Source organism: Falco biarmicus, chromosome 5 (genome assembly GCF_023638135.1).
Source record: "Falco biarmicus isolate bFalBia1 chromosome 5, bFalBia1.pri, whole genome shotgun sequence".
Taxonomy (NCBI): domain Eukaryota; kingdom Metazoa; phylum Chordata; class Aves; order Falconiformes; family Falconidae; genus Falco; species Falco biarmicus.
Window position 1 is genome coordinate 79,724,829 of NC_079292.1, and position 25,947 is coordinate 79,750,775.

At 42.4% G+C, this 25,947-nt stretch overlaps 1 protein-coding gene across 6 annotated transcripts in view; it reads left to right on the plus strand.

The window, feature by feature from the left end:
- The window catches only part of ETV6 (ETS variant transcription factor 6), a 139,968-nt gene that overhangs the window by 33,316 nt on the left and 80,705 nt on the right, over positions 1-25,947 (plus strand). For 5 of the 6 annotated variants that reach the window (XM_056339909.1, XM_056339906.1, XM_056339908.1 and 2 more), the window contains one exon: positions 14,412-14,541. In XM_056339909.1, coding sequence (XP_056195884.1) covers positions 14,505-14,541 — 37 coding nt within the window. In that variant the 5' untranslated portion in view covers positions 14,412-14,504. The remainder of the gene's footprint in view (positions 1-14,411; positions 14,542-25,947) is intronic. The other variant, XM_056339907.1, reaches the window with a different exon arrangement.

The following is a 25,947-nucleotide window of genomic DNA, read 5'->3' on the forward strand; positions in this document are numbered from 1 at the left end:
AAGTCTGATCCACACAAGTTATAAACATCTAGGCTGTTATGAGAGATCCTTCCTCACACTCCCAAGTGGTTACGAATGTAGATATTACTATTGAACCCCTCCAGGGTGGCCACAGAGGGAGCTGGACCAGCTTAGACAGCTTACAGCCATAGGGGATGGTGTTTCTGTTGGGCTTGCAGGGTCAGGAGGGCTGGCTGTTCTCATTTAAGATTATTTTAAGGGTTCCTGTACAGCTGCCTTTCTGATGTAACTGGAACCTTGTGAATGATTATTTTTTTTTATTTTCAGGTGTGCAAGCAGTGGTGCCCATTTACTTGTGCAGTAAGTTTGTAAATCCCTCAGAAATTGTTTTTAAATCACTTTGGGATCCTTGTGCCTGACAGGCAGATCCTGTATAAGTACATCGCCCAGCCCTGCTGAGGCAAGGCAGCCCTGTGAAGCCCAAGCCTTCGGGAGCAAAACTAGTTGCCAGAGAAGCAGGTGTGTCAGCTCAAAGTGGCCCTTTGGGAGCAGCTGTAAGCTCGAACTTTGCCCATTTATTTGCTCAAGGTTTTATCTCATCCTTTATTATACAGCCCGGTGGAAATGAATATTTACCATGTCAGTTAAACCAGGACCATCTGAGTGGCAGGCTCCATGTGTACTGCGTGGCCTCGCGGGTGAAAGAGTGGAGTGATACGTGAGTGTCAGAGGGGAAGGCCATGCTTTCTGTGCCATTGGAGAAGACAGGGACACCTGAGTAAACAGCGGGCACCCAGGGCTGTGTGGGTAGGGTGACTGGTTTGGTATACTCGATTGATTCCCTATCGCTGCCCCCCCCCCCCCCCCCTTTTTTTTTTCTCATGCCCATAGAATTTTTGTTCTGTGAGGAAATTCTGACATCAGAGCAAGACAAGAGTGCTCTGAATGGAAGGCTAAACTTGCATGTTATTTTTCATTTTGCTTCAGGATTTTGAATGTGGATAGCAAAATTAATACTGAAACATATATTTCTTCTGAATTGAAGACTAAATGTTCCACTTGGAAAGTGTAGGACCACAGTGTGCTGCTGTGCTTGAGACAAGTTATTCTGAAAAAAACCCAGCAAACCTCAACATTAAAAAAACCCTGTGTAGAAATTGAAAGGGCTATTTTTGGTGCAATGTGTTGATTCTTAGCAAGATTGTGTGTATTGAGGGAAATGTTTACTATAAAATTTGTTACCACTTCTGGTCTTCTGATCCCTGGCAGCGGACTTACAGCCAGGCAGTTGCAATTGATGATCATTATTTTTTGTCTGGTGCGTTATAGGAGGATAAAGCAGCATAATTTTCTCGGATTGGAAACTGTTTGGTGTTTGAGATAAGGCTTCCATATCCACATACAGTAGCCCAGCCTTGGTTGGGAATTAAGCATGTGTACATAGGGGAAGCCAGGTAAATGCTCAGAAGACCTGCTCCCTGTTCCTGGCTCTGCCTACCTTGAGCAGTTCGTTTGACTGCTCTGTGCTTCAGTTTCTCATTTTATCTGCCACAGAACTTACCTGTTCAGATGTTAGAACAATTTGAAATGGGACTGCCTCTCACTATTCAAAACAGCTGCTTTACCTCAACACAGTCTTAATAATAAACATAAACAACTATGGTCTTTGGATGTTCAAAATAAATTTAGGAAGATTCTAGTTAATTTTTTATTTTTCAGCTGTGTTACCAAGGGATTGATCTTTGGACCTATATAACCAAACTTTTTCCTTATTTCCTTTCTGTTATTCTGCCTTTCGAAGGACTTTGTGGAAAAGAAAGCAGAATAAAAATCTCACAACCGGTTTGGCAGGTCCTGTATAAACAGGAGAAATGCCAGGAAAACTCTCATGTCTTTGTTGCCAGGTTTTTTTTTTTTAATATATATATATTTTTTTTTTTAAATTCCAGTTAATTTTCCCCTAATGGAAGCCTCAGCCATCACTATGTGTGAGCAGGACCGTGGGGAAGGTCATGTGGTGGAAGGGGCTGGAGGATGCTTGCTAGAAGGAACATGTGTGTCCTCAAATACTGGGAATGTTCCTATTCTTGGGCAATTGTCCCAGTCACCTTCTTGGCTGTAGGAACAGAACTGTTTTGTCATGCTTCTTGTAAGCAGGTTGGTTGGGTGGTTTTTTTTCTATTCCCCCATCTCCTCTGACAGTCTCACAGCTCAGCTCGAGTGTTAAACACACCCTGCTTGATTAGAGGGGGGTGATTGATGCCCCCCTGTTTTGCTTTGCTTGTGCCAGCAGAAAACTATGCTGGTTTTTAAGGCCATTTAGCAGTGAGCTGGGTTGGTAAGGAGACCTGCCTTCCTAACTGGATCTGTGCCGTTGTGTAACTGTGGGAAGGGTTGAAGTGCCTCTGTCCCTGATTCTTATGGCAGAGGAGGGATGTGTTTCTGGAACGGGTTCACAGCTTTCTTCTGATGCAGGCCATCTCTGCTACCACTTGTGAGTCAAAGGATTTCAGTCAGTGCTTTGACAAGGAGGAGCATTAGAAATCAAAAATGCTCATGGGGAGAGTGTTTAAAATCGGTGCTAAAATGCAAAGTGGAATGATGTCTTCTCATAGCTTTTGCATGATGACTATATCATTTTACTTCTCTCTTGTAGCTCATCCTGCTGTTTCCAGAGCAGCAATATAATCTCAGAAACACGGCCATATGGGTAGAGTGGCGAAATGGGAAGTAGGCAACTTGCTGCTTCTTCCTACATCTCTGTTCCCAATTGTAAAAGAGGATTTAAAAAGATCCTCTGGTGCTTCTCAACCTTGACTGTTTTGGCTTTGAGCTCTTCAGGGCAGTCCTCTGCTCGGTGGTTCTGCAGTGTCTTGGACAATGGCCCTGTGGTTCAGCTTGCCTGTGAGTGCCATCACTATATAAATGTCAAGGCCTAACGGCTGGGTTCAGATCCCGATAGAGTTCTGAGGAGAGAATATTTTCTAAGGTGTTGAAGTAGGTTTTCGTGCACCCTGTGCTCCTGATGGGCTAACCACCTAATTTGCATATGTTTTGGTCCCTTCATGTGTAAAGCTATAATAATCCTTCTCCTCATTGCAGGAAAGTGGTAAAGGTATTACAGGAAATACTGAAATAGTGTAATAATGAGGACTGTGGATGAGCCTTCAGATTGAGTCAAGACAGGCCCAGGACTAGCACTTCACACTTTTTCTTAAAGGTGGCTGCAGTTTGCTCCATCAGCTGGCTCAGTTCCCAAGCTTGTCATTTATATAGTGAGGCAATATTTGCAGCTCATAAGCAGCCTTATGGTAAGGATGGAGTGGCTCTCACTAGTGTCCATTCAGCTGTGAACCAGCAATGCATAGCTGTGAAAACAAGCCAAAGATAACCAAAGTGAAACTTCAGCACTTCTCTTCTGCCAGGAGCAATATCACAACCAGTGCTTTGGGATTATGAGCTAAAACAAAATAATAATTTGAGGAAGAACAAAAAGTGATGCAAAGGTTGAAAGGAACAATTAAAACAATTGGGGAACTTAACAAACAGGAAAAACTATGGCAGAAGGAGAGCAGCTAAACTGGGATTTTTTGTACTTGGCCATCCCAGGGCTTGACAGACCTGTGGGATCAGCATTATCCCATTGCCCTGTTGATACAACCAAAGCAATGAGGGCTGTGGTAAACGCCACAGCTTGTTTTGGAGAATCAGTAGCAGGTCTGGGAACAGACTTCTGTCCTTCTCACCATTTCTCTTCAAATCACTTCCATGGAGCTCCCCCACACACCCTCCACGTGCTTTGTGGTGTGGCATCTGCCACCCAGCCCTATACAGCAGCACTATGCAGGGGGTGATCCACATCTTGTTCCCCTGCTGAGTACTGGGAGTGCCGCTGGAATTTCCAGAGTGAAGGAATAAGGGCTGTGTGGGATGTACCCTGTCACATGGACAGGACATACCTGGAAGGCATCTCTTGTTTTCAGAGCAGTTGGGAAAGGTTTGCTAATAGCTCTCCTTACACAACAGAATATTCATCCGCTTAGTTCATTACTTACTAGCTCCAGGCAGGGACATTGCAGATTTGTTAATGGTAATGGCCAAATCATTAGAGTGTGCAGCATTAATGGAGGAGAAAGCATTTAATAAAGAGCCATCACTTGACCCTGTCATTGTCCCTGGAATACAGTCAAATTCAGGCTCTGCTCTCCTCTCACCTATCCTTTCTTAAAAGGATCGCTTGCTCGGAAGCATCACCTTTTCAAACACATGTGAAAGCTCATCTTTTCTTGAGTCAGATATGCTGTACCATGACCGGCTGTGTCTGTACAAACTTATTTAAAAAGTCTCCTTAAAGTTCTGCCAATCCCAATGGTTCTGTGCTGGAAGGACCACGTTTTGTATAGCAAATAACATCTTTCTGTGCCTCAAGCTATCCCCCAGGTGGCTTGTTTACTTTTTCTAAGTAATGTTTTGTGTCTGATGCACTGATCAGCAAGAAGTTCAGTTTCTTATCATTTGCATTCTCAGACCCATAGGTTGCTAACCGGAAAGACCCTCCAAAAGCTGCTAAATCGTTAAATACATTGTAAAAGAAACCCAACCCCGACTCTTGTACAGGTTCACCTGTCTGTAGGTTTTATTTCTTTTCATGTAACTCTGATTCCTTCAGTGTTTTAATCACAGCTTCTTACTAGCTTGTCCTTCTGCGGTATGTCTTCCAGATTATCTTGCCTTCCCTCTGTTTCTTTTTTTCTTTCCTTTTGGTTGTTGGGCTGTATCTATCATATCTCTTTCCATCTCTGTAGTTCCTTTATTCCTTCCTTACAAGCTAGACCTTCTGACTCTTGTAAAAATTGTCTGACCTGCATATATAGATGTGTGTGTATATATGATGCAGAATGAAGAGCCTGAAATATGCAGGTTTCAGTATTCCAAGTGAAATCCTATCAGCTGTTTTTTATATACTTTCCTTTGTCAGCTAGAGTTTCCTTTTTTAGTCACACTGTTCTCATGTTGTGCACGTTAAAAAGTAAGTGGCTGGAGTAGGTGAAAGATAGTGTGAGAGGAAGATCGTAATTTGATGTTTCTTCCATATCCAGTTTCTGTACAATAGACAAGGTCAGTGCAAGTATGGTCCTTTTTAGGAACTCCCTCTGCATTTAATATGCTGGGAGTCAAATAACCTGAGTCGTTCTCATATTTTTATAGTGGCAAATATCCATCACCACTTGTTTCTGGACTAGCCTATTAAGACAGTCTTTGAGAATGAGTATTTTGTTTGGCCGTCTTTCTCTCTTTGTGGATTCTGTTCAGTTTTCCTGGGCACCCAAGTGGATCTGCCCATTTTTTCACCAACAGCCCTTATTATAGCTATTCTTTTCCTGGGATGGCCTAGATTCCCTCTGGAAAGTTGCCTTTACCTACTTAGAGTTGTTGAACAAGGGGATATAGCACACTCCCTGGCATGCTGTGTATGCTGAGTTCCTTTTATGCCACTTGAACCTTTAGGAGCAGCAACTGTAATGTGTAGGGTTAGACCCTGTCATGGCACCCCCAGGCTTATCTGTGTATTTGGTAGATCCTTTTTCATGGAAAGTCTGCCAGAAGTCTGAAGTGTGATGAAATGCTGTCATGAAAATGCAGTGGTGCTTTGTATGCCAATAGTATTCTGTTTTGATGGTGAGGAAAGTCGTAAAGATGTCACCCATGCAAGGTTAAACTATTGTCTCACAGGATAACAAGTAGGTACACCAGTTCTCTGGTCTGAGTGGTCTTCCAGTGCCAGAACTCAAGCCTGCAATCAGGGCTGTCTTCTCAGTGCCTCCAGCAGTAGTTAACTTTTCTTTGTAGAGGAGAGAAGTTCTCATGCTTATCAGGATAGGCACCTATGTGATCACACATAAAGAACTTTTTTCTGGTTTGTTAAAGCAGCTGTTTTTTGGATGTGTCTGTAGTTTTAAATGGTAACAGATATAGGATAATTATGCATGTCATGATGCGATTTGTTTCCAAAGAGGTATATATACATACTGTTCACCCTCAGGTTCAAACTGATTTTGTGTAGATAAGGGAAGAGGGTAAACTTGAGTGATTGAACTGGAGAAGACAAAGATGTGAACTTTTACTTCCACTAATGTAAATCAGGACCAGAACCATTTTTTTTTTTTAAAATCACTGGAGAATTTTGCAGGTATAGATGGGAGCAGAGTCCAGGTGTGCAATGGGACCAAGAAGGGTCATTTCTTATGTTTTTAAATTCTATTTTTGAAGTGTGTATTTCAGAGTGTTGTAGCTCAGGAATTTTGTTTCCGTCAGTGACTGAGGATTAAAAGAAGCTATGACTTTCATGTGAATTACTCTCCCATGATTTTTCCACTACTTAACTGATGGGCATGTAGATAATCCATGGCAGTGAATGAATTGACCTTGTCCATGTGACAGTTCTGACCTGTGGTTTGTGCTATGGAAACATTTGATATCCCTTGCTGTGAAGGATCCTGTTCATGGTAATTGTAGCTTCAGTAAAAATGTTCAGAAACAACCCTTGTAGAAAGAGCAGAAATTCTGATTGTCCTTGGAAATGTGTTTGAATACATAGTAACATTGCAGCTTGCCAGTATATTGACAGCTCCATGATGCAACCAAGTGAAAAGGTTTGTGCTGCCATGTCAGCCCTGAGATGCTGAGGAGGAGCTCCAGGATTCTTCTTTCCCTTAACATGTGAGAGGGCAGCTCCCTGTACACCATGTTTCCCCTTGGTTTTCCCGTCTCAGTTTCATGGCCTCCAGAAACTCCAGAAATTTTGCACTGACGTGAGCGTATGACTCCAATAACGGGCATTCAGGGTGAATTCCCACGCATACAGGCAGAGTTGTACAACCACCGTATGTTACAGAGACGAGGCTTCCCAGCACTCCCTGTTTTAGAAAAGAGAACACGAAAAATATGCAGTGAAGTATCTCTGACACGCAGCTGTCTAAGCCTGGAAAGTCTTTCTCTGTTGCCTTCCCTGCTGCTTACTCGCTGGCTACAGTACTTAAAAACCTATGGGGTTTTTTTCTAGCTGTGCAATAAACTCTTTGAGTCTTATGTTTTACTTTGTGCTAAGCGAGTGTGCTAACAAAATCATGATGTAGGTGCAAAAGGAGATGCCCTGTGGATCAGAGCGGTGGCCCACCTTCCTCCATGCCCTGCTTAAATGGAGGTCAATAGCAAGTTCTCCAGAGGAGTGTTGCAGTGACAACCCCACAACGCAGATTTTGGAGTTGCATGTGGAAAGGAGCCAAGGACAGACAGTTTCTTAACATCAGGCAGTTGAATCTGTGATTGTCTTCTGCCTTGAAGTAGTGTAGGTTAGGTGGGCCAAGTCCCAGCTTTACTGCCACCTTTTGGAGCCTTGCTTCAGAAGGGTGGTTGGAAGAGTCTTTCACATCAAATAGATATGTCTTTACTCCCGTTTTGCCATGATTCCACTGCCAAATTCTGAACCAGAATCTGTCTCCCATATATATTTTTTGCTGCCTAGCTGGGTTATCTATGGATAACATTCTTTATTATTAATATAAATGACTAATCCTTTCATGAATCTTACTAAGCTTTTTGCCTTAATATTGTCCTGTAGTTTTACCTGATACTATCTTCCAACAGCCTGTTTCTATTCCCCCATTAGCAGTGACCTCAGTGCAGAAATACTTTTTGAGCATGTGGTTCAGCTAGTTTTTTGCTTCATTTATATTTGCTAATTTGAGGTATTTTGCAGTGCTTAGACAATAATGCAACTGTATCATGGCATTTTCAACAACAACATTGACCTCTGCAAGCTGCCTTTTCACAACACTCAAGTGCATCAGTATTGCTGTCTGTACAATTTTAGTTTAATTAGAACAGTGGCTGTAATAATTTTGGGAGAAGCATGAACTTACCCACTGTCTCCTTTCCCTTTCCCTTTTGTGATGAACTGTTGCACTTTGATGTGTGTTTCTTATTTGCTTGAGTAAGGATTGAGATGTGAGAGGCTAGCCATCTCCTGCCCCTGTGCCAGGAGGTTCGTCAGAGGCAGGCTGGAGGGAGGAGGCAGGGAGGAACTGAACTTCACAAAATCACGAAGGTCACTGAGACAATCTCTGCTCTCTATGCGCAGGAAATGAGATGTTAATCTTTTCCCAGTGCTGCTTTGCATAAGGTCCATTCCAGAGAGCTGTGTTTGTTTTAATTTCTCTAATTACTGATAGTGTGCTGATTATGCTGCTATAGATTTGACGTGAATTGCTGTATTAATGGGATTAAAAATGAGAAGTCTGCCATGGAAATTAAGAAGACGACAGCAGCTGGGGGAAGGGAGGGAAGTGGAGAGTTTAATTCATACCCCGGTACTGCAGAGCTCCTCTACTTTGCTTTTTCTGGAGCCTGATCCTTTGTCCCTGGCAGAAGGTGGAGTATGCAAGCTGTAACATTGACCAAAATCCCAAAACATTTTAATTGTGTATCCAGTGCCATACAGTCTCTTAAGGGCTCTGATTTCCCCCCTCCTTCCTGTAACTCATCTCATAGTGGTCTCTTGGACTTTCATATCCAGCTATAGTATTGCATACAAAACACTGGTGAACACCGTCTTCCTTTCCTTTGGTCTTCCCCTCGCTTGTTTCCCTAATGATTAACTTACTTGAATCTTCGGCTGTTGTCCCCTGTGCTACTCTGTGGCTGGTTTGCTGGCATTGCCCGGCTGAGTGCCCAGACATGCAGGGCCTTCTGAATCTTTCCTGCAAGAGCCTCATTCCCCCTCAATAACCCTTTCTCTAAGGCCATTTCCCCTGCTCTGCCATACATAAGGTACCTACCCCTAGGAGGATCCTCAGCAGCAAAACCAGCCAAACAGCCCCCCCTGCCCCGACTCCCCACAGCTCCTGGTCCCTTGGCTTGTCTTTCCACTTCCCGTGCCTCAGTGTGCTTGCTGAAAGAGATAGCAGCTCTGGTCCCGTGTGCTTGCAAGAGATGAATGTCCTCCATGATTCGCAGTATACAGTGTTGTGTCCAGCTTTCACAGTCCTGAGAGCTACAACCATGTATTTCAGACCTTGATTTACACAGGCCAAGGACATGTTTCTCGGGGATTGTTAAGCCTAGGGCTTCCTCAGAAATCTACAAGGGCACCAGAACATGTGCCCCACTTGCTAGTGCTGCCCCCTCTGAGTGGACATCCCACAGGCGAGGAGCTGGAGCAGGGTGATGGGATGATACCCAGGGAGCTAGAGGCTTCCCTTAAAGCAGTGTCTTGCTGCCACAGTCCTGTGAGTAAGCAAGGATGTCCTGTGAGGTAACTCTGCCTTTACTTCTAACTGTGGGCTTCCCAGTAGTTATCACAGCAGAAATTACTCTATCTCCACCTTGCAGTAACACCTGCTTCTCTGGGGAGCAAGAGGGGTCTGGGCTATTTGGAGAAGCAAAGGTGAACAGCAAATGCAACAGGGCAGGCATGGAGTGGCACACATACACCAGCAGCCTGGGGGGCAAATACATGTCAGCTTTTACTCTTGGTGAATTTCACCCTGTGTGGTATCATTATATGGGGTATAGCAGTAAGTTTTTATGCAGTGATAAGTCAGATAGATGCCTTTTCTGTCCAGCACAGGGTATTTGCACACCACCTTGGCTGTTTTGGTTTCCTGAAAACTGCTGCATAGGTAATGCATTTCTTTGCTTTATCAATTAAAAAAAGTTGTAGTATACTGCCTATCCAACTACTAAAGTAGTCATGTCATTGGGACAATTTGAGGGCTTGCTTAGCATGCTTTCTTACATATTGTATTATCATTTCTGCAAAAACATGTATTTCCTTCGTTCCTGCCATCTGAGTGAAGTTAGTAAAGGGACAAAAAAACTATCAGACTGTAAGCTGGAGAACATTCACGATGAAGGCTGCTGCTTTGGAGTTTGGAAGAGTGTGATTTTAACAAAAATGTGAAGCTGTTTTTACTTGCAGCCTCACTTATCCTCAACTGTTAAGACTTTTTTTAAAAAAATGGCTATAAATTTAATTTTGCAATTTTGAAAATGTTTTTTATCATTATTCTTATTTTAGCAATAGAAATTATTTGTGTTCCTGACAGAATTTTCTAACTGTTCAGGTAGGTTTTGTCTGTGAAGGATCTACCCCAGTTCTTCAAACTGAAATCTGTGTGTGCTTTGATGACATTAGGAGTCTAGTCAGCTGTTATCTACATTCCTACTAGATAATCATGATCAATATATCTTCTGAGTTACCTGCCTTTTTTAGACAGGATGATCTAAGTCTTTCTCAGCACCTGGATGTTTAGTATTGTGTACTTTTCTAGTACAAAGAGAAGAAAACCATAGCTTGTCTTGATTCTTAGCCATGTGTTTCAATCTGTCCCTGCTAGATCGGGGAGGTGAAAGTGTGCCCCACTCTTAGCAGACCTCGGTGATTGTCTAGATGGCACTGTTGGAGCACCAGCCACTAGTGCTCTCCAGGGAGGGTCTGTGTAAAGGTTTACTTAATGCATCTCTTCCTTTATTGTAGTCAAGGTGAAATTCCATGGTGAAACTTTCCTGACTCACTGGAAGCTGAAGAAGCCTTTAAAAATGATGACAGCAAGCAATATGCCAACTGTTTTATCCACCTCATTGTGGCTACTGGCAAAATACTAGGGAGCTGTTATTTTGAAGTTGCTTGTACGTGGCAGTTTTTTGGGCCAGAGCGTTTGGTTACTTGTGGGTTTAAATGTTTATAGAGTCCCCTGGAAGGCAGCATTCTGGAACGTGGTACTGGCAATCTCTTTCCTAGCACTCATCACCAATAATCTCAAAGGACCACACCAAATGTGTATTGGTTTAGCCTCTTTTACCAGGAGACTGAACTGAAGTAAGGCAGTTGGCTCAAGTACACGCAAGGTTCATGCTGGTTCTGCTACCAGCGCTACCTATCCTTCCTCCAAAGCTGTTGCTTGAACAGCCCTGCCATTGAATGATCTATTCTTGGCCTTAATGCAAAAGGAATTATTAGATGGACTGTTTAGGAAATTCTTTCAGAAAAATTCTTAGTAGATGGAGTGTCTGGTTGCATAACCTTAGAAGCATGAGATAACAGCCATGTTTTTGTTTGATAGATCCCATAGAGAGAAGCACTAGGCAGTTCTGGAATTGTGAAGATTAAAGCAAATCTGTTCTCAGTAGTGTGAGCACAACAGGTACCTCCTGGTCGTGTGACTCTAAAAAGCCTCAAAATGCTTGGAGGAGGGAAGGTGACCTTGTGTGTTCTTGCATCCGTGTAGGCCAAGAGTTGCGTGTAGCTGAAGCACAGAGCTATGGTAGGTTGTAGAACTGGACTGATGTTTTCAGTTCTGCTTCCAGCCATGTTACTGACTCATGCTGCAAACAGAAATGAAGCTCATTTTTCCACAAGCCTGGTGCCTTGACCTCCCTGTGCCATTACCATTCCACACCTTTTGGAAATCTGGCCAGGACAGTTACAAGGGCAACGCTTTCAGGATGCACTTGTTAAATGTATTGCCCTTGAGAGGCACATGCTGTCCTTTTTCAAGACAGCTTAACTCTGAAATTACTTAGCTCATTTGAGCTTTGCTCTTTCTGTAACTCAAGTTGTCTGTGTGTCTAATAAAAAGAAAAAGACTTAACTAATGTCTGTAAATTGCTTTGATATTTGGGTTAAAGGTGCTGGGAAAAAAGGCAGGATTATTAAGAGAGGGCATTTCAAAGGCTCTAGTAGGAGTCGGATACCTAACTCCCCTTTGTGCCTTGTAAAATGTGTTCTGCAAATACTACCAATTCACACATTACTGTGGGCATCCAAGGTGTATGGAAAAAAGTAACTGCATTTCCGCAACTTCTTTTTGGTTTTTACTGTCCTGTTCTTATGAATACTAGGAAACAATGAATCAAATGTATTTATTTAGAACAGTAAATCTCAATGAAGCTGCCTTGGTATAAATCAAGCTACTGTATGCCTTTAGGAGGTTGATCAGTGTGGAGAGAAAGGCAGCAGGTATTGAAGGCATAATGTCTTCATTTGATACAGCCCCTCCTGGGTGTTGAGGGAAGTGTGTGTTCTGGATTTGATTTTGTCTTCTGCTTGCACTTTCCTCCTGCTGTTGGCCAGTGAGAAGACCCTTTGAAGCCACTGTGACCTGAGGTTGGGTTGTATCCTGTGTTCTTCGGGAGGAAAGAAAAGGACTTCAGATCTCCCATGTATCCTCTAGTCCCTGTTTGCAGAGGCAGGCATCTGTGTGGCTGTGTTTCAGAAGTGTTCCTCTTTTTATAAATTCTCATTCAATAAAACAAGCAGCTGTAGTGTGGTTCGATTATCTGAGCTGTGGATCATAGCAGGAAATGCTAGGAAGTGGCTGGTCTCATTGCGAATCGCTGTTATTATGCACCAATGGTGAGAAGGTGCAAATGGGCAATGAGATTGCAGAATGGGCAGGGACAGTGGCACCTTGCAGGAACGTGAAGCGTAGTCAGCTGTTTTGGGTCAGGGAAGGAGTTGCGTAAGGTGAAAGCAGAATGATGTTTTGTAGCTCCACAGGTGCATCTTTCACCGTGTCTCAATGAACACCCCTGCTTGTTAACTAAGAAAAACTAAATTCAGATGAGCTAATGGATTTCTGTTGCCTGGACAGTGATGAGTAGCAAGAAACTGACTGAACGCAGTAAGATGTTAAAGGGCTTTGTGGGAGACTGGGACATGAGGTTGAACAATTTCTGGTTAAAAAGTACTGAGCTGAAAGCCATGGAGGCTGTAATTGCAGAAATAACATAGTGATGGTGGAGTGAACCAGGCCTGTCTTCCCACCCGTCTAAACCCAGAATAGTTAGAACAGTTAATTCTCTACATGTCATCAGTCTTCCCTGCCATGACTGTCAGCAGTGGCGGCTATAGTGTAGTGGTGGGACTCCAGATGCTGAGGCAAGACTTCTGGTTCTATGTGAGCTCCTGAGCAGCAAGCTGATAGCAGCACCTTCTCCAGAGTGAACTGGGCTTTCTTTGAAGTGGTGGCTGAGAGATGCAAGACTTTCATGGTGCTCCATGTCCCATTTCTTTTTGGACTTGTCACCTAGTCAGCCTGAAAAGTTTTCTGCTTTGGTACATTTAGTAGGTATTTACTCATGTTGTACAGACCTTTCTTTCCCTTTGGTGGTCACGGTGCTAATGTAAGTTCTGTAGGTGCCACTGTTGGCCTCAGTCTAGTTCCCTGCTGCATGACCATAAGAATGTTGTAGTTTGTAATGGAATTAACTATCTTCTCTTGCTCCAGTAACGAATTTGTCTTTTCCATTTGACAGATATCAGGGTCAGGGTGGGGTACTCTTTTGCAATATACTCTTGCACAGGTACTCTTTTGCAAATGCTCAGAAATGAAGGTAGCTCTTTTTGCTTCTGGTATGTATGTGGATGTAAATCTGTGCTGTTTGCACTGCCATCGTTAAATGTCAGCAGCACAGTTTTGGGCAGTAACATGCATTGCCTTCTAGGAAGCATATGATAATGATTTTTTTTAATGATCCTGTAAAGTTGTGGCTGTGTATATTTACAAAGGGTATAATTTGTGCTGTGATTGGAGTACAGGCTCAGAATATGGAAGAATTTTCCCATCAGATCAAATGAAATTTCAGTCTTAAATTTCTTGGCAGACGTTTTCAGAAATAAAAATCTAACAGTGACAATTATTAAATTCATGCAACATTAACAAATTGCCCTTTAACTCTATTTGACTGTCCTTGTGTAGCTGCTTTCTGTATGCTGACTTACTTGGTTGCAAGTTAAACTACTTCAAAGAAAGTGCTAATAACTAGTTTAGACAAGAAAAAAAAAGTACTGCATTACTCAAGGGTAAATAGAGTAGGTTTTAGTGATAGAGTATGGTTTTCTGCAGCAAGAAAACTAATTCCTTAGTGTCTTTTAAAATGCTATGAAGGAGTAAAGCATTAAATACTTGATAAATGTACTCACATCGTGACTGATCTGTTAGCATAAGATTAAGTGGTTTTGGCACTTTCTGTAATGGTACTCATGCACGTATCCTGGAATTGCTGTCAAGATTTTCAGTGACATAAAAACCTCAGTCTCCCCACTTGTGTGTCATTTCCCTTTCCTCCCTCAGCAAATTTCTGAGAAGACCCTTGGAAACTTCATGGAACTTTTGAAAATGAAACTTACTCCCCTAAAAGCTGTTCGGACCCTGGCTGCAGCACTGGGCAGCACGTCGCCTGTGCAGCGCTTGCCTGCAAGTGTGCTGTGCTCCGTGGCTCCCCGAGCAGCCGGGTGCATTGCTAGTGCTGCTCGCCCCCACCACCGCGCACACTTCCTTCCTTCCACCCACTTCCCCCACCCCTGCCTTGTTTCACACCTCTGTTTGTTCCAAAGTTCACGTTGTCCTTTTTCTCTGCCTCCCCACTCCCCGCTTTCTTTTTAACAGCAGGAAAGAATTTCGTACACACCTCCAGTGAGCCCGGTACCAAATTACACTTCCTCGTCACCACTACATGTCCCAGTGCCTCCAGCGATCAGGATGGAGGAAGACACGATCAGACTGCCAGCACACCTGCGTGAGTGTCAGCGTGGAAGCTTCTTACGTTCTTGGATCGAGGAGGGTGCGGGGTGGGATGAGGAGGTGTTTCTATTTTTATGGAAGAGAGCAGGGAAGCCCCTGGCTTTAGACTTTATTAAAAAAAAAACACAACAAAACACAACAAAACCCCACAAAAAACCCAAAACATAAAAGCTCTAGCTGATTTGATTTTTCTAAATATTATTTTTAACCAAAGAAAATTACTTTTAAATACAGTACATTATATCACCCACCCACCCCATCCCCTGCACCCCTTGTCAAGGATTTGGCTTATTTCTCATGACAGGCACAAATGTGGAGGTTTTGTTTTGATGGGAAGTGTTACGTTTCTTTCCATGGTATAGGAATTGCTCAGCAATGTGCTGACACAAGGTCAGAGTTTCACAAACTGTGGCAAGTGGGGTACATTTGTGCTGTGTGTATTTTTCAGGTTGTTACAGGTCTCAATATTAAGTACTTGTAGTGCCCAGGCTCTCTACTACAGAGCGTGTGTGCTGACAGAGGCAGTGGGAAAGGAGGAAGAATGAGCTTAGCTGTGCACAAAAGGATGCTGCAAAGGAGGAAGGGCATATCACTGACATTGGAACAAAAACTGGAGCTGGGGGCAAGGCGAGAGCCAGGAGCTTCCTTGCTGAGACAATTCAATGTTTGAGGAATAGGAAAGGCCAAGGGCTGTTGGCCAGCAAGATGTGAATTAGTGAGATAGGATGGAGGACAAGGAAAATGGGAATTTTCCTTTTTGGAGGGGAAGCAGTTCCGATATAAATTGAGAGGGTTGAAGTAAACTTCTGTCAGGTGTTGCATTCCTAGGGTACTTGAGCTACATACAACAAGCAACAAAGCCAGGAGCAAATGTAACTGTGTGTTGCTATCTGACAAACAGGTTTGGGATTTCTGAGGGAGGGGAAAGGTCCATGTTTATCACAAAGTGTTCTCATTCCTTTCCTTAGCTGTCTTCCAGGCACACTCTTCTTCTGGATGCAAACTGGCCTCCCAGTGCTTCTGTAATCCCATGCTCGCTCCCTTGCTGGCCACTGAGATGTTCTGCCCCAAGGTCACTTGTTGCCCATGCTGTGTTCTGCATGGTTCTGTTTTCATCTGCTGCTGCCTCTTGTTCTCTTCTGCCTGTGCTGCAGTATAGCCCACGTTATACCTTTTCTGTGCTTTCTGATGGGAACGAGAGCTGGTGCTGCAACATTTCTGGCCATGTCTGGTTGCTGCCTGAGTATTCACGAGTTCCCATACCCTGCTTGCCTGTGCATGTGGCTGCTGGCCTGTTTCCCCAGCCTGGGGAGGACTTGTTGCCACACTTAGCAAAGCATAGAAATGCTGTGTCAAAACTTAAAGACACAAAAAACCCAACACAGAAGCAGTTCTTTTCCCCACTGGCACTTTCAATCCCCTGAGATGATTTTTTTTTTTCTCTTTGCATTAGTTGATACTATTTACTTCTGTGGGAGCCACTGTCTGTCCTCTCCACAGCTAGAATCGTGGCTGGCTTTCCAGCTACTTACTGCCTTCCCCACTGGGTCTGGCATATGGACAAGGCAGGAAGGCATAGACCCTGGATACTGAAAGGGGTGAAGGTGTGTGTTTACTACCTGCTTCCTTCCCATCAGCTAGTCAGCATGCTAGGTAGTGTGAAGTTTATGCAGCTTCCTCTCAGTGAAGACTTTTTATCCAATATTTTTAGGTGTGATTCAACCTTTCACCTTAGTTGTTATGTTTTTTTTCGTTATCTTTTGATTGGCACATTTTTAAACTTGCAAGGAGGCTTCTTTCCCATTAGTATTTCCATACCAGCTTGACTTGGAGTGTGAAAACATGGATGATTAATCATTAAATATCTATGGAATAGTTTTTCACAAAGTTAGTGTCTCAGGTCATAAACAACACAGAGCACATTTACATAGCCTTACTAGTTGTAGTCCCTGTCAGTACAGTATTTTTTAGCTGAGTATGCAGTCAATATTGACCCAAACACTGTCACCAGTCAACTGGTGTTAGAACAGCCAACACTGTTAGAACCACTCTTCAAAGTATATAGATTCATAGCTAGGCCAGAAGGGACTAGTATAAATTCCTAAAACAATCTTTGATGTAACTTGACTTACAGAACTTCACACAGTAACTTGTCTTGTGTTTAGGTCCAGTAACTGAGCTACAACACGTTATGCAGAAAGATTTCTGCTCTTTCTGTAAAGACTTCAGTGATGGGGAGGATATAAGGTCTCTAGATGTTCTTTCAATGCTTAATTATCCTCCTTATTTGCCTTTTTTTTTAAGTGCCCTATTTATAGTTTGAATTAGTCAAGCTTCAGTTTCCAACTATTAGATCTCATTATCTCCTTTCCTGCTAAATATTGTCAAAAGACTACTCCTGATAAAGGTGCTTTTAGATAAAGACGCTTCTTAACCATTTCTTAGCTAAACTGGATAGGAGGAGAGGTTCTGAAGGCTGTCAGTCTTCCTGTAAAGCTTCCTAATTTCAGATTCTTTTTGTACCATCTCTGTGAACTGTTTCCAGCTTCAGACATCTTTCTGGAAGTGAGGATAAGAGAACTGAAGATCACATTCCAGGAGTAGTTTTCCTAGTACCAGGTATAGAAATAATAAAGCGTCTTTTGGATCTCAGGTAATGAGGTTTAAGACATATTAACATGGGATTTTGCAGTTCCTGCATGGACCCCTTGCATTTTATTTTATTTTTTTTAGAGATGTGTCTCAGAGACAACTTTGATCCTAAATCCAGACTACCTTAGAAGTCAGGTGAAATAGCTAATTTCTTGTTCAGGCTGTGATACTGTGTGTGAAGATTTGGATTTAGAGCCACAAAGTCTGAGGGTTTTCTAGATCTGAGATTTTGTTTGGTTCTAGCCTTATTGTTGTTTTTGTTGAGCAGGAGAAGCATTCAACCCTCACTCATTCCACTGCAACGGGGAGATATGGTAAGTTTCTCCAGTCACACACAGAGCTGATAGCTTGTCAGGTCTCCACTCATTCTCTGTTTCCATGACTTTCTGATGGCATTTATCAAAATAAAGTCAGCGTTCAGTCCAAACTCGTAGATCTTCATTTCTGCTAGCTTGTAAGTTCAGGAGATGCGCTCCAGGTGCAGATGAAAACAGCATCAGTCCCAGGCAAAGACAGAACTAGAGAGAAATGTTTCAGATGGAACATGAAGTGCACTCTGTGGATTTAGACAGTGTTTTATGCCTTCCTATTAGAAATTTCACTGTTTCTAATGTTTAAGAGCACTCTGAAGGTGCTAACAGCCAGTAGTGTCAGGACAATTAGTAGAGCAATTTCCTTTGGTGCAATAAATTATTTCTCACTGTTTGGTGAGCAAATGGGTCTTGACTATACTGAGGTGATTTCATCCAGAGACTGGAAAAGGGAGAAGTGCAAAGTTTTAGAAAGGTGGAATGCAAATCCCTCTTGGCTACAAGTATGCAGTGGAGGACTGCTTCTCTTTGGTCGACATAGCTAGAAATATGTAGCGAACCCCCTTTTTCTTGGGGTGTTGTGAAGTTACTTTCCCCTTCTCACACAGCCTTTCTTATATTAATTAGCTGCTTTCTTCCCAGCCTGCCCTGTTCCTGTAGTATCGAAGTACAATCAGTCTTAACTTTAAAGCTCTGGCATAGTGAGAATAATTTTCTGATAATACACATCTTTCTCTGACACTGCATTTGTCTGTAAGGGAATTTTGAACCATACTTTTAAACATACTTATTTGCCTAACAACTACTGCATTGCCTAGTAACTGAGTATTGGGGGCATTGTAAACAAACTATCAGTAGGGAGCTGGAGAATATGCTTTCCTCTATTTTAGATATGTAGTCAGAAAGTACAGTGATCTCCAGTTCGCTCTTTGTCCCTTGTGTGTATGTTGTGGTAGCTTTGGAGCGTATCTGATCTTCACTAGACTACGCTAATGTCAGATGGAAGGAGTATTTGAAAAATGGAGATATTTACCAAGATGAGCAAGTTCAGCTCTCACATACAGCTCTGCCCTTGGTGCCTTCTGTGACCTTGGGCATCTTTTTTTAGTTTCCCCACCGTAAAATATAAAAACCCATGAGTGAAGAGACTGAAAAGTTTTGAAAAGTAGTGCAGTGACTGCCCAGGTATTGTGATAATGAAGAATGCTGAGACTGATGGAAGCTTACTCCATATTACCATGGAAAGAAAGTTTGTTTTGGTGCTGGGGTTGTTGTGGTTGGGTGGTTGTTTATTTTTGAGGGGTGGGGGTAATTTTTTTTTGTTGTTGTTTTTATTAAAACCAATCTTTTTGTCTGTCTGGTACAGCTTCATTAATTACTCATTGTGTACTATGGCCAATACCTTGTGGTAAAAAGATCTTGGGACTGGGTAGAGGATATAGCATTTAAGAGATGGATATGAGGACCCTTCCCTGTGTCTATTAATATACTCTGAATCAGAGAGAAAATAGCTTTTTCCTTTTTTGTAACATGCAAGATGAAAATAAGGTGGTTTGTCTTCTACAACGGCAACTAAATATGTGCTAAAGGCTTCATGGTTTTCTTTGTCTCCTTCAACATAAAACTTCTTCAACAAGAGACACAGAAATAATCAGTACTGAAAAAGGACTTCTTGCAAGCCCTGATCCTGTGCAGCAGCATTCCCTCTTGCACGTTTCTGTCAGTTTGTACAGTCTGATTTTTATCTCTGAAGGGCATCTTCCCTTGGGAACACGTGTGTGTTTGTTTAGGGAGATGGACCTCATGGACAAAGATTTCACAGTGTTTTCTATTGATACAAGCATGAACAAGAGTTCATTTCTTCCTCTGAACTAATTACTCTTCTTTCTTTACTGTTGGCATCCTTCATATGCCTGCAGCCCATTATCATAGCAAGGCACGCTGCACATACTTTTCTGTACACAAGAAGCAATTATTCATGGCAGCAACTAATTTTTCTTGCTGTTGCTTTTTTCTGAACCCCCAGCAGCCTGCACTGATATTTGGAGTAAAATGACACACTCTAGATGTCAGGGTACATGCATCTCCTCATAGGGAAGAACTTTTACATGGGGACTGCAGTGTCATCGACTTGACTGCACTCCCCTTTTGGGGGCTTATGGTGGTGGCAGTGGTGGTGAAAGCTAAAGACCTATTTGTAAAATTGTTTGATTACTTTCTGTTTCAAATGTAGGCTTAGGTTCTGTTCTTTGGTTTTCCACTGTGCAATGTGTTCCAGGCCACAGATGATTTTGATGAACCTCTGAGTATCCAGATCTGATCACACACAGCTAGTGAGATCACATTTTTTGTTTTGTCCTTACTGTCTGTTCTAGTGCCCTCATTAAGGAGGCCAGAAGTGAAATTTGTTTTCTGCAATGATGATATTAAAAGTTTTTAAAGAGTGTTTCATAGGAATCTTTCTGCATGTCTATTCATATTGGTGTTTGATACTCTGATTTGGTGGGGACCAGTCCTGTAGCTTTGTATTGAGTCAACATCTTTGTGACCCTACCTGTACCACATTGTGCAAAAAAGCCCTTTGTATAACCCCCAACTGTGGATGTGAATGTAGAGCAGGCCAGACAGTTGGGCTCTCACTTGGGCAGGTTCTTTAAACTAAGGTATTTATCAGACTTGAAAGCAGTTTATTACAAGTTTCTTTCTCCTGATAGCATATTGTTGCTTATATGCATCATTTGTGTTTTAAGGGCACCAGTTTTCTTTCTTTCTGTCTGTCTGTCTGTCTTTCTGTCTTTAAAGGAAAAGGAATGCAGGAAACAATTAAGAGAAGGAGGAGGAAACAACACTGTCAGGGTTGCCAAGGATCCATTTTTTCTGTATAGTGTTTATTAATTATGCTGCTCCTTTTATTAATCCTTTGGCACCTGTTAATTATTCTACAATTTTGGCTAGCAGCTGGAAAGCCACTTTGAAGCATCAAGCATATTGTTATTTAGTTACTAGAATATTCAATGCATTGAACTGAAAATATGTTGTGAGACGGGAAGAAAAGCCCTTCACCCTAAGTCACATTTAGAGCAGCAAGCAATAAAAATATTTGCTTTGGAAGGATCTCTGTGGAACAAAATTGACTGACGCACATACAGGGAAAATAAAATAAAAGCTGCATAAGACAAAGGGACTGTGAGAAGTGGCCAGAGTATCAAATTAATGACTCTGAGACTAATCCTGGTCCCACTGAAATGAGTGCTTAAATTCCCACTGATTTTAGTGGGATCTAGACTGGCCTCTTTTTCAGATTGTTGGCTCCTTCCAGTCACCTCTTTGGTCTTCTCTGATATTATGGCCACTTAAGCCTTGTTCCTCCCTGTTACTGTCCTTTATGTACTTGCCTTTCCTCCTAATCTGCTTTCCACCTTAAACTTCATTCTGTCTCTGGGTAGCTAGTCCTTTCCTAACCACTACAAACCCACTACCAAAAAAAATAAAATAACCCAGAACAGTGGCACTGCTTGCTAGCACCTGACTGCAGTATTTAATCTTCTTGATGTTGCATCTTCATCTTCCACCATAGGTTTTTCTTGCATGTTTCTATTGCGAGCTATCCAGGGCAGGGCCGATCTGCTTTCTCTGTTCAACTGTGCCTCATGGTCTTTCAGTTCATAACTTGTAATAATCTGTTGACATCTGGGACTGTGGAAATCCCATCCATCCATCCTATCAGCCTCAGTACTGGACCATATTTCAGTCAACCCTAGTGAAGTGACTGGGCCTGGTTCTTTCATGATTGTGAGTTACATCCAGTTGTTAGGCAAATGGGATGAAAATCACATGCCAAGGAGACATCAATTATGCCTGCTTCTTACCTGAGGTAGGCTCTTCCACAGGCAGCCTCAGGTGTTCATCTGGATTTAACTGCTTGACTCCAGCCTGCCTCCTGAGTCTCAGGCCAGCTTTGAAGCAATCATATGGACAGGCAGTTTGGATGGGTGGGAAGCCCAGTTTCAGATTCACTCTTGTACCATGACTGGGCACAATATAGTTGCTGCTATTTTACTTGAAAGTGCTTTGCCTGGAATATGTTGAACTGAGGCGAGTGAAACCTCATTACTGATCCAGCTGGGAAAGCTGTGGCCTTTGGATCAGGGAAATCCAGCTTTGTATTTTTCTGGCCATGGTGTTTGTACATCACCTGTGGAAAACTGAGCCCCTTGTCACTGGGTTTGCATCTGGATGACTCAGGGGCCACCTCAGTTGTCATCCTTGATGTAAACAGCTGGTGAGTTGAACTCTAGATTTGTTAGCTCCTAACTGCTGTCTGGTGACTGTGGCAGAGGCATCCAGGTTAAGTGTGTAAAAACTTGTAAAGGGCCAGTGCTCTGAGCTGGTTTCTGCTTCTTGAGAGAGTATTTTAGAGTCAGGTGCTCTGGTTTTTTGTTTGTTTTGCCTTTTTTTTTTTTTTTAATGTACCTGGTTATTACCCAGACAGTGTTAACACAGAGGTTTCTTGCACCGACAGTCCCCAGTGGAAGTGTGTAGAAGGATGAGATTCTTCCTGCCCTGGTGAGAACTTGAAAAGCAGTCCTGAGGTGGAAGGGCGAGAGACCTGTGCTTCAGGGTACAGGTAGCTGGGAGTGTCAAGAGTCCCAGTGGTGGTAAGCCAGTCTTTTACCTGCCTGGAAAGCTTCACTTAAGGGTTTTAAATCTTCAAAACACAAATTTGCCTCTATTCAGAGGGGAAAGGGAGCCATGTCACTTTAATCTGGGATTCAAGCTGATCCCTTGTGGAATTCCCCTGGAAAGTATGGGGAGGAATAAGAAGCAAAAGCAGCAGGACATTTATGGTATTGCTGGGTTTGAAGCATTTTTAGCTTTGTCTTAAAGGGATGCTGTCAAATCAGTGAACCTAAAATTAGCTTGCTTTTCTCTTTCCATCCCAAATGTGTCTGTTTAATTTCCCATTTGTGTTATGTTGTAAATGCTTCCATGTTTTTTCTTTTTAAGAAATAAAATTAATGTAAAGAACCCAGCATTCATAAATAGCCCTACAATTAAAGAAAACACAGAAGAGAAACTGTGTGTAAGCCATGACTAACAACTCCACAATAACAAACCATTGTGTGGTGAGCGCCTTGCAGCAGAACACAAGTGTGGTAGAAACCCCTGTGGAAACAGCATAGCATACATGTGATGTCCACTCCCTTAATAAAAAAGAGCTGAGTCTCTAAACATTGGAAGAGAGCACCACTGTCCAGCCTTGAGGGAGCACATCTTGTGTGAGTAGAAACCTGCTGCAGCTTCAACGTACCAAGAATTAATGTAATAGGTCATGTCATGTGTATGCATACACACAGAGAAACCAATTATTTGATGCCCTTTATGAGAGGCTGGATTTCTTTCTGTACTTGTATGTCTTCTTTTTCCCGTGTTGACACTCCTTCTGGTGCTTAACAAATACAGCCTGACAATATCTCCATTAAACGGAATTTTACACCCATTTTACAGCTTGAGCAGAAGAACTAAATGATTTGTGAGTTCGTTGAAGAAATTTTTGGTAAAATGATTCTATCCAGGTTTAGTGACCCAGTCCAACACCTCAGCCAAGAGCCTCTTCTCAAGATTATTTTCCAAAGATACTTGGGAGGGGGAAGCACTTGTGCATCAGCCCTTCCACTGTTGTGGATGCTTATGTGCTGTCTGTCTTTTATGGGAGGAATATGTCTGAATTGCTCACTCCTCATGTAAACTGTTTTGTGCAGGACTAGCACGCTGTTATTAATGTAGCAGTGATCCTTGTTCAAGAAGGTATGAGTTATTTATATATTTACTAGTCATATGATTGGTGAAATTGTGAGTTAATAACAGTCTCCATTGATTGGCTTTCTAGAGTCAAAGCATTAGGATACTTGCTCAGTTCCAAATCTTTATGAGTCTTTATGCATAAAAATCATACCTCAGGAACAGCCCTAAGCACCCTGTTTTATTTAGTGCATATGCCTGCCTAGTTTTGATCTCCATATATTTTTGTATCCTACTGAAAATTGTGTCCATTCTGCACTGGCAGCATGATCAAGTGGCTCTATGGTAATTATACAGACCAGAAAATGAAAATGTTAAATTACGCCATGACAAGTTAAAATGAAATTAACATCTCTTATGATTAACCAACATATTCTTCCTGCCTTCAGAGTCCACAGGCATAGTTTGGGGTGTTCTGCAATATGGAGAGGTAGGATGAGGGACTTGGTGGCAAAATTCCAAAGTTATGGGTGTTGATTTGGAAGCAGTGCAAGTCTTGCTATTTGAGGGTTTATTGAGTAGATCCTCATAGACAGAGATTCACTATCCAAGTCCCAGAGTTAGTTGTAGCACTGGATCCCACGTGCTGCAAAAACTGGAAGCAATATTCTACCCATGGCCAACATGGCCTTTGTGCTGTCCTGGCACTGTGGCATGCAGAAGGGGATGGTATCGGAGTACAGGCTTTTGGCATTACATATACCCTCCTCAAAGGAAGAGTGGTAGTTTCACTGGCTTTTGGACTATGCATCACTGGACATGCCCTTGGGGTGGAGGAGGAAGCAGGGAATTGGGTGACAGGAGTTCAGCTGGGAGGGTCTGACAACTATACTGACCACAGCGAAGATCTTCTCTGAAGTCCTGGTCTGAACAAACGAGTTTGAGTCAGCTCTTTTCCAGAGTGACACATTTTGCAAATGCTTTCTGGTAAGGATAAGCTCTAGGAAGACGCTTATTTCAGGGGAAAATAGTGTAATTTCATTACCAGCACTGTAGTATCTCAACATCCAGTAAAGAAGGTTTATTTTCTTAACTTATCAATATGTTCTCAGCATTCTCCCTCTTTCAGTTCTCTAGAAGCATTTTTTTATGTTTCCCTCAGGTGTCTTAAAGCTTCTTGTTTGCAGAACAAACCTCCCAGAGGGGCTGTGGCCTGGCCAGAGCACTGACATTTTATTTTAAACCCACCAGCAGCAAAAAGACAGAATATTTTTTGAAGGGAAATTTCCTTTTTGGGTTTTTGTATCCCTGAAAGAATTTCCGATGTAGGCAGACAGTAATTCCCAGCTACATACTTCCTGATAAGGAAACAGCTCCAATAAATACAGCTATAAATAGCTACCTTTTTATTTTTTAAAAATGTAGGGAGATTTGTTTAGCCTTTCTTTCAACAGTTTGAAATAAAGGGACAGTGTAGAATAAGAATCTTAGGTTTGGCATCCATTGGCTCTTTGGGTGAATAAATTAAGATTTTAATCTGCATCTGTATGTTTAATTGTGTAAAGTTTCGATGTCTGTTTATTTCTGCTCATCATTCTGCCCATACTGTAAAAGGAAAAGCCACCTCCTTTTTAATATGGTATAGGTAAATCGCATTTTACTTTCCTCATGAGAGAAAAGGATTACCTGCTTTAAGCAGAACTCATAATGTTTTTGCTATGTGCCTATATTTTAGCGCTTCTGTATATATAGTTTTAGGTGCTTTGTCATCTCAGTAAGTAGCATGATCTTCAATTGCAGTTTTTCATGTTTACTGTGGATATGCTGTAGCAAATTCATAGTTAGACATAAATTTCCTTTTTTCTAAAAGTAACTTGCTGGGACAATTTTGTGCAGTTAGTTTATAAACCTGAACTTTCTGTGTTCTCCCCACTTTTTCTGGTTCTGTGTCATGTATTTTTAATGCCATGCCTTTCACTTTGGACTCTTGCTAAAATTCTATTTGCCAGTCCTGCTTTCTTTGTTCTTTTAACAATGCCAAATACACAGTACCTTCAGAAAAACAAATAATTGTCTACCTACACAAAAATGTATAGGTATTAATAAATATGGTGCAAGGGTTAGTGTGACAATGTCTTTGCAGGTTAGATTTCAGGCCAGCTGTACCTGTTATTCAGATTGCAATTGAGAATATATTCCTGTACACTGGCTTGATTGTTTTATAGAGGATGAGTCTTCTTCATGAATCACCTTGATCAGCACTTGGACTATAGTTAGATCTTTGTTTCTGTCCTATGGTGGGGAACGATCTGTGGGTCTGCTTGCAGGCTGGCAAGTCCTGCATGGCTGCTGATGGGCAGGTGTCTCCAGCCAATTCCCAGGGTGTGTCTGGGGACGGGCTTCTTCACAGGGGGTGTCAGTGGCTGGGGCGTCCTCTCTTCTCACTTGCTCCTGTAATAAACACTCTCCCTAGTTTTCCTGGGGCGGGTGAGGTGCCTGCAGTGAGCTCCCTGCCATGCAGTGCCAGTTGCGCCATGGCCAAAGCCCCCAGAAGGGCAAGGGTGCAACTTCCTTAGTGCCTGGAGTCAGCGAAGAGTTGAGGCCCAGCAAAGCAGAGAGGAGGTTGAATAATCTCCCTTTTCCTCCTCCTCCCGCTTTTTCTTTCCAGTGATTCCACAGGATCTTATGACTTGTGG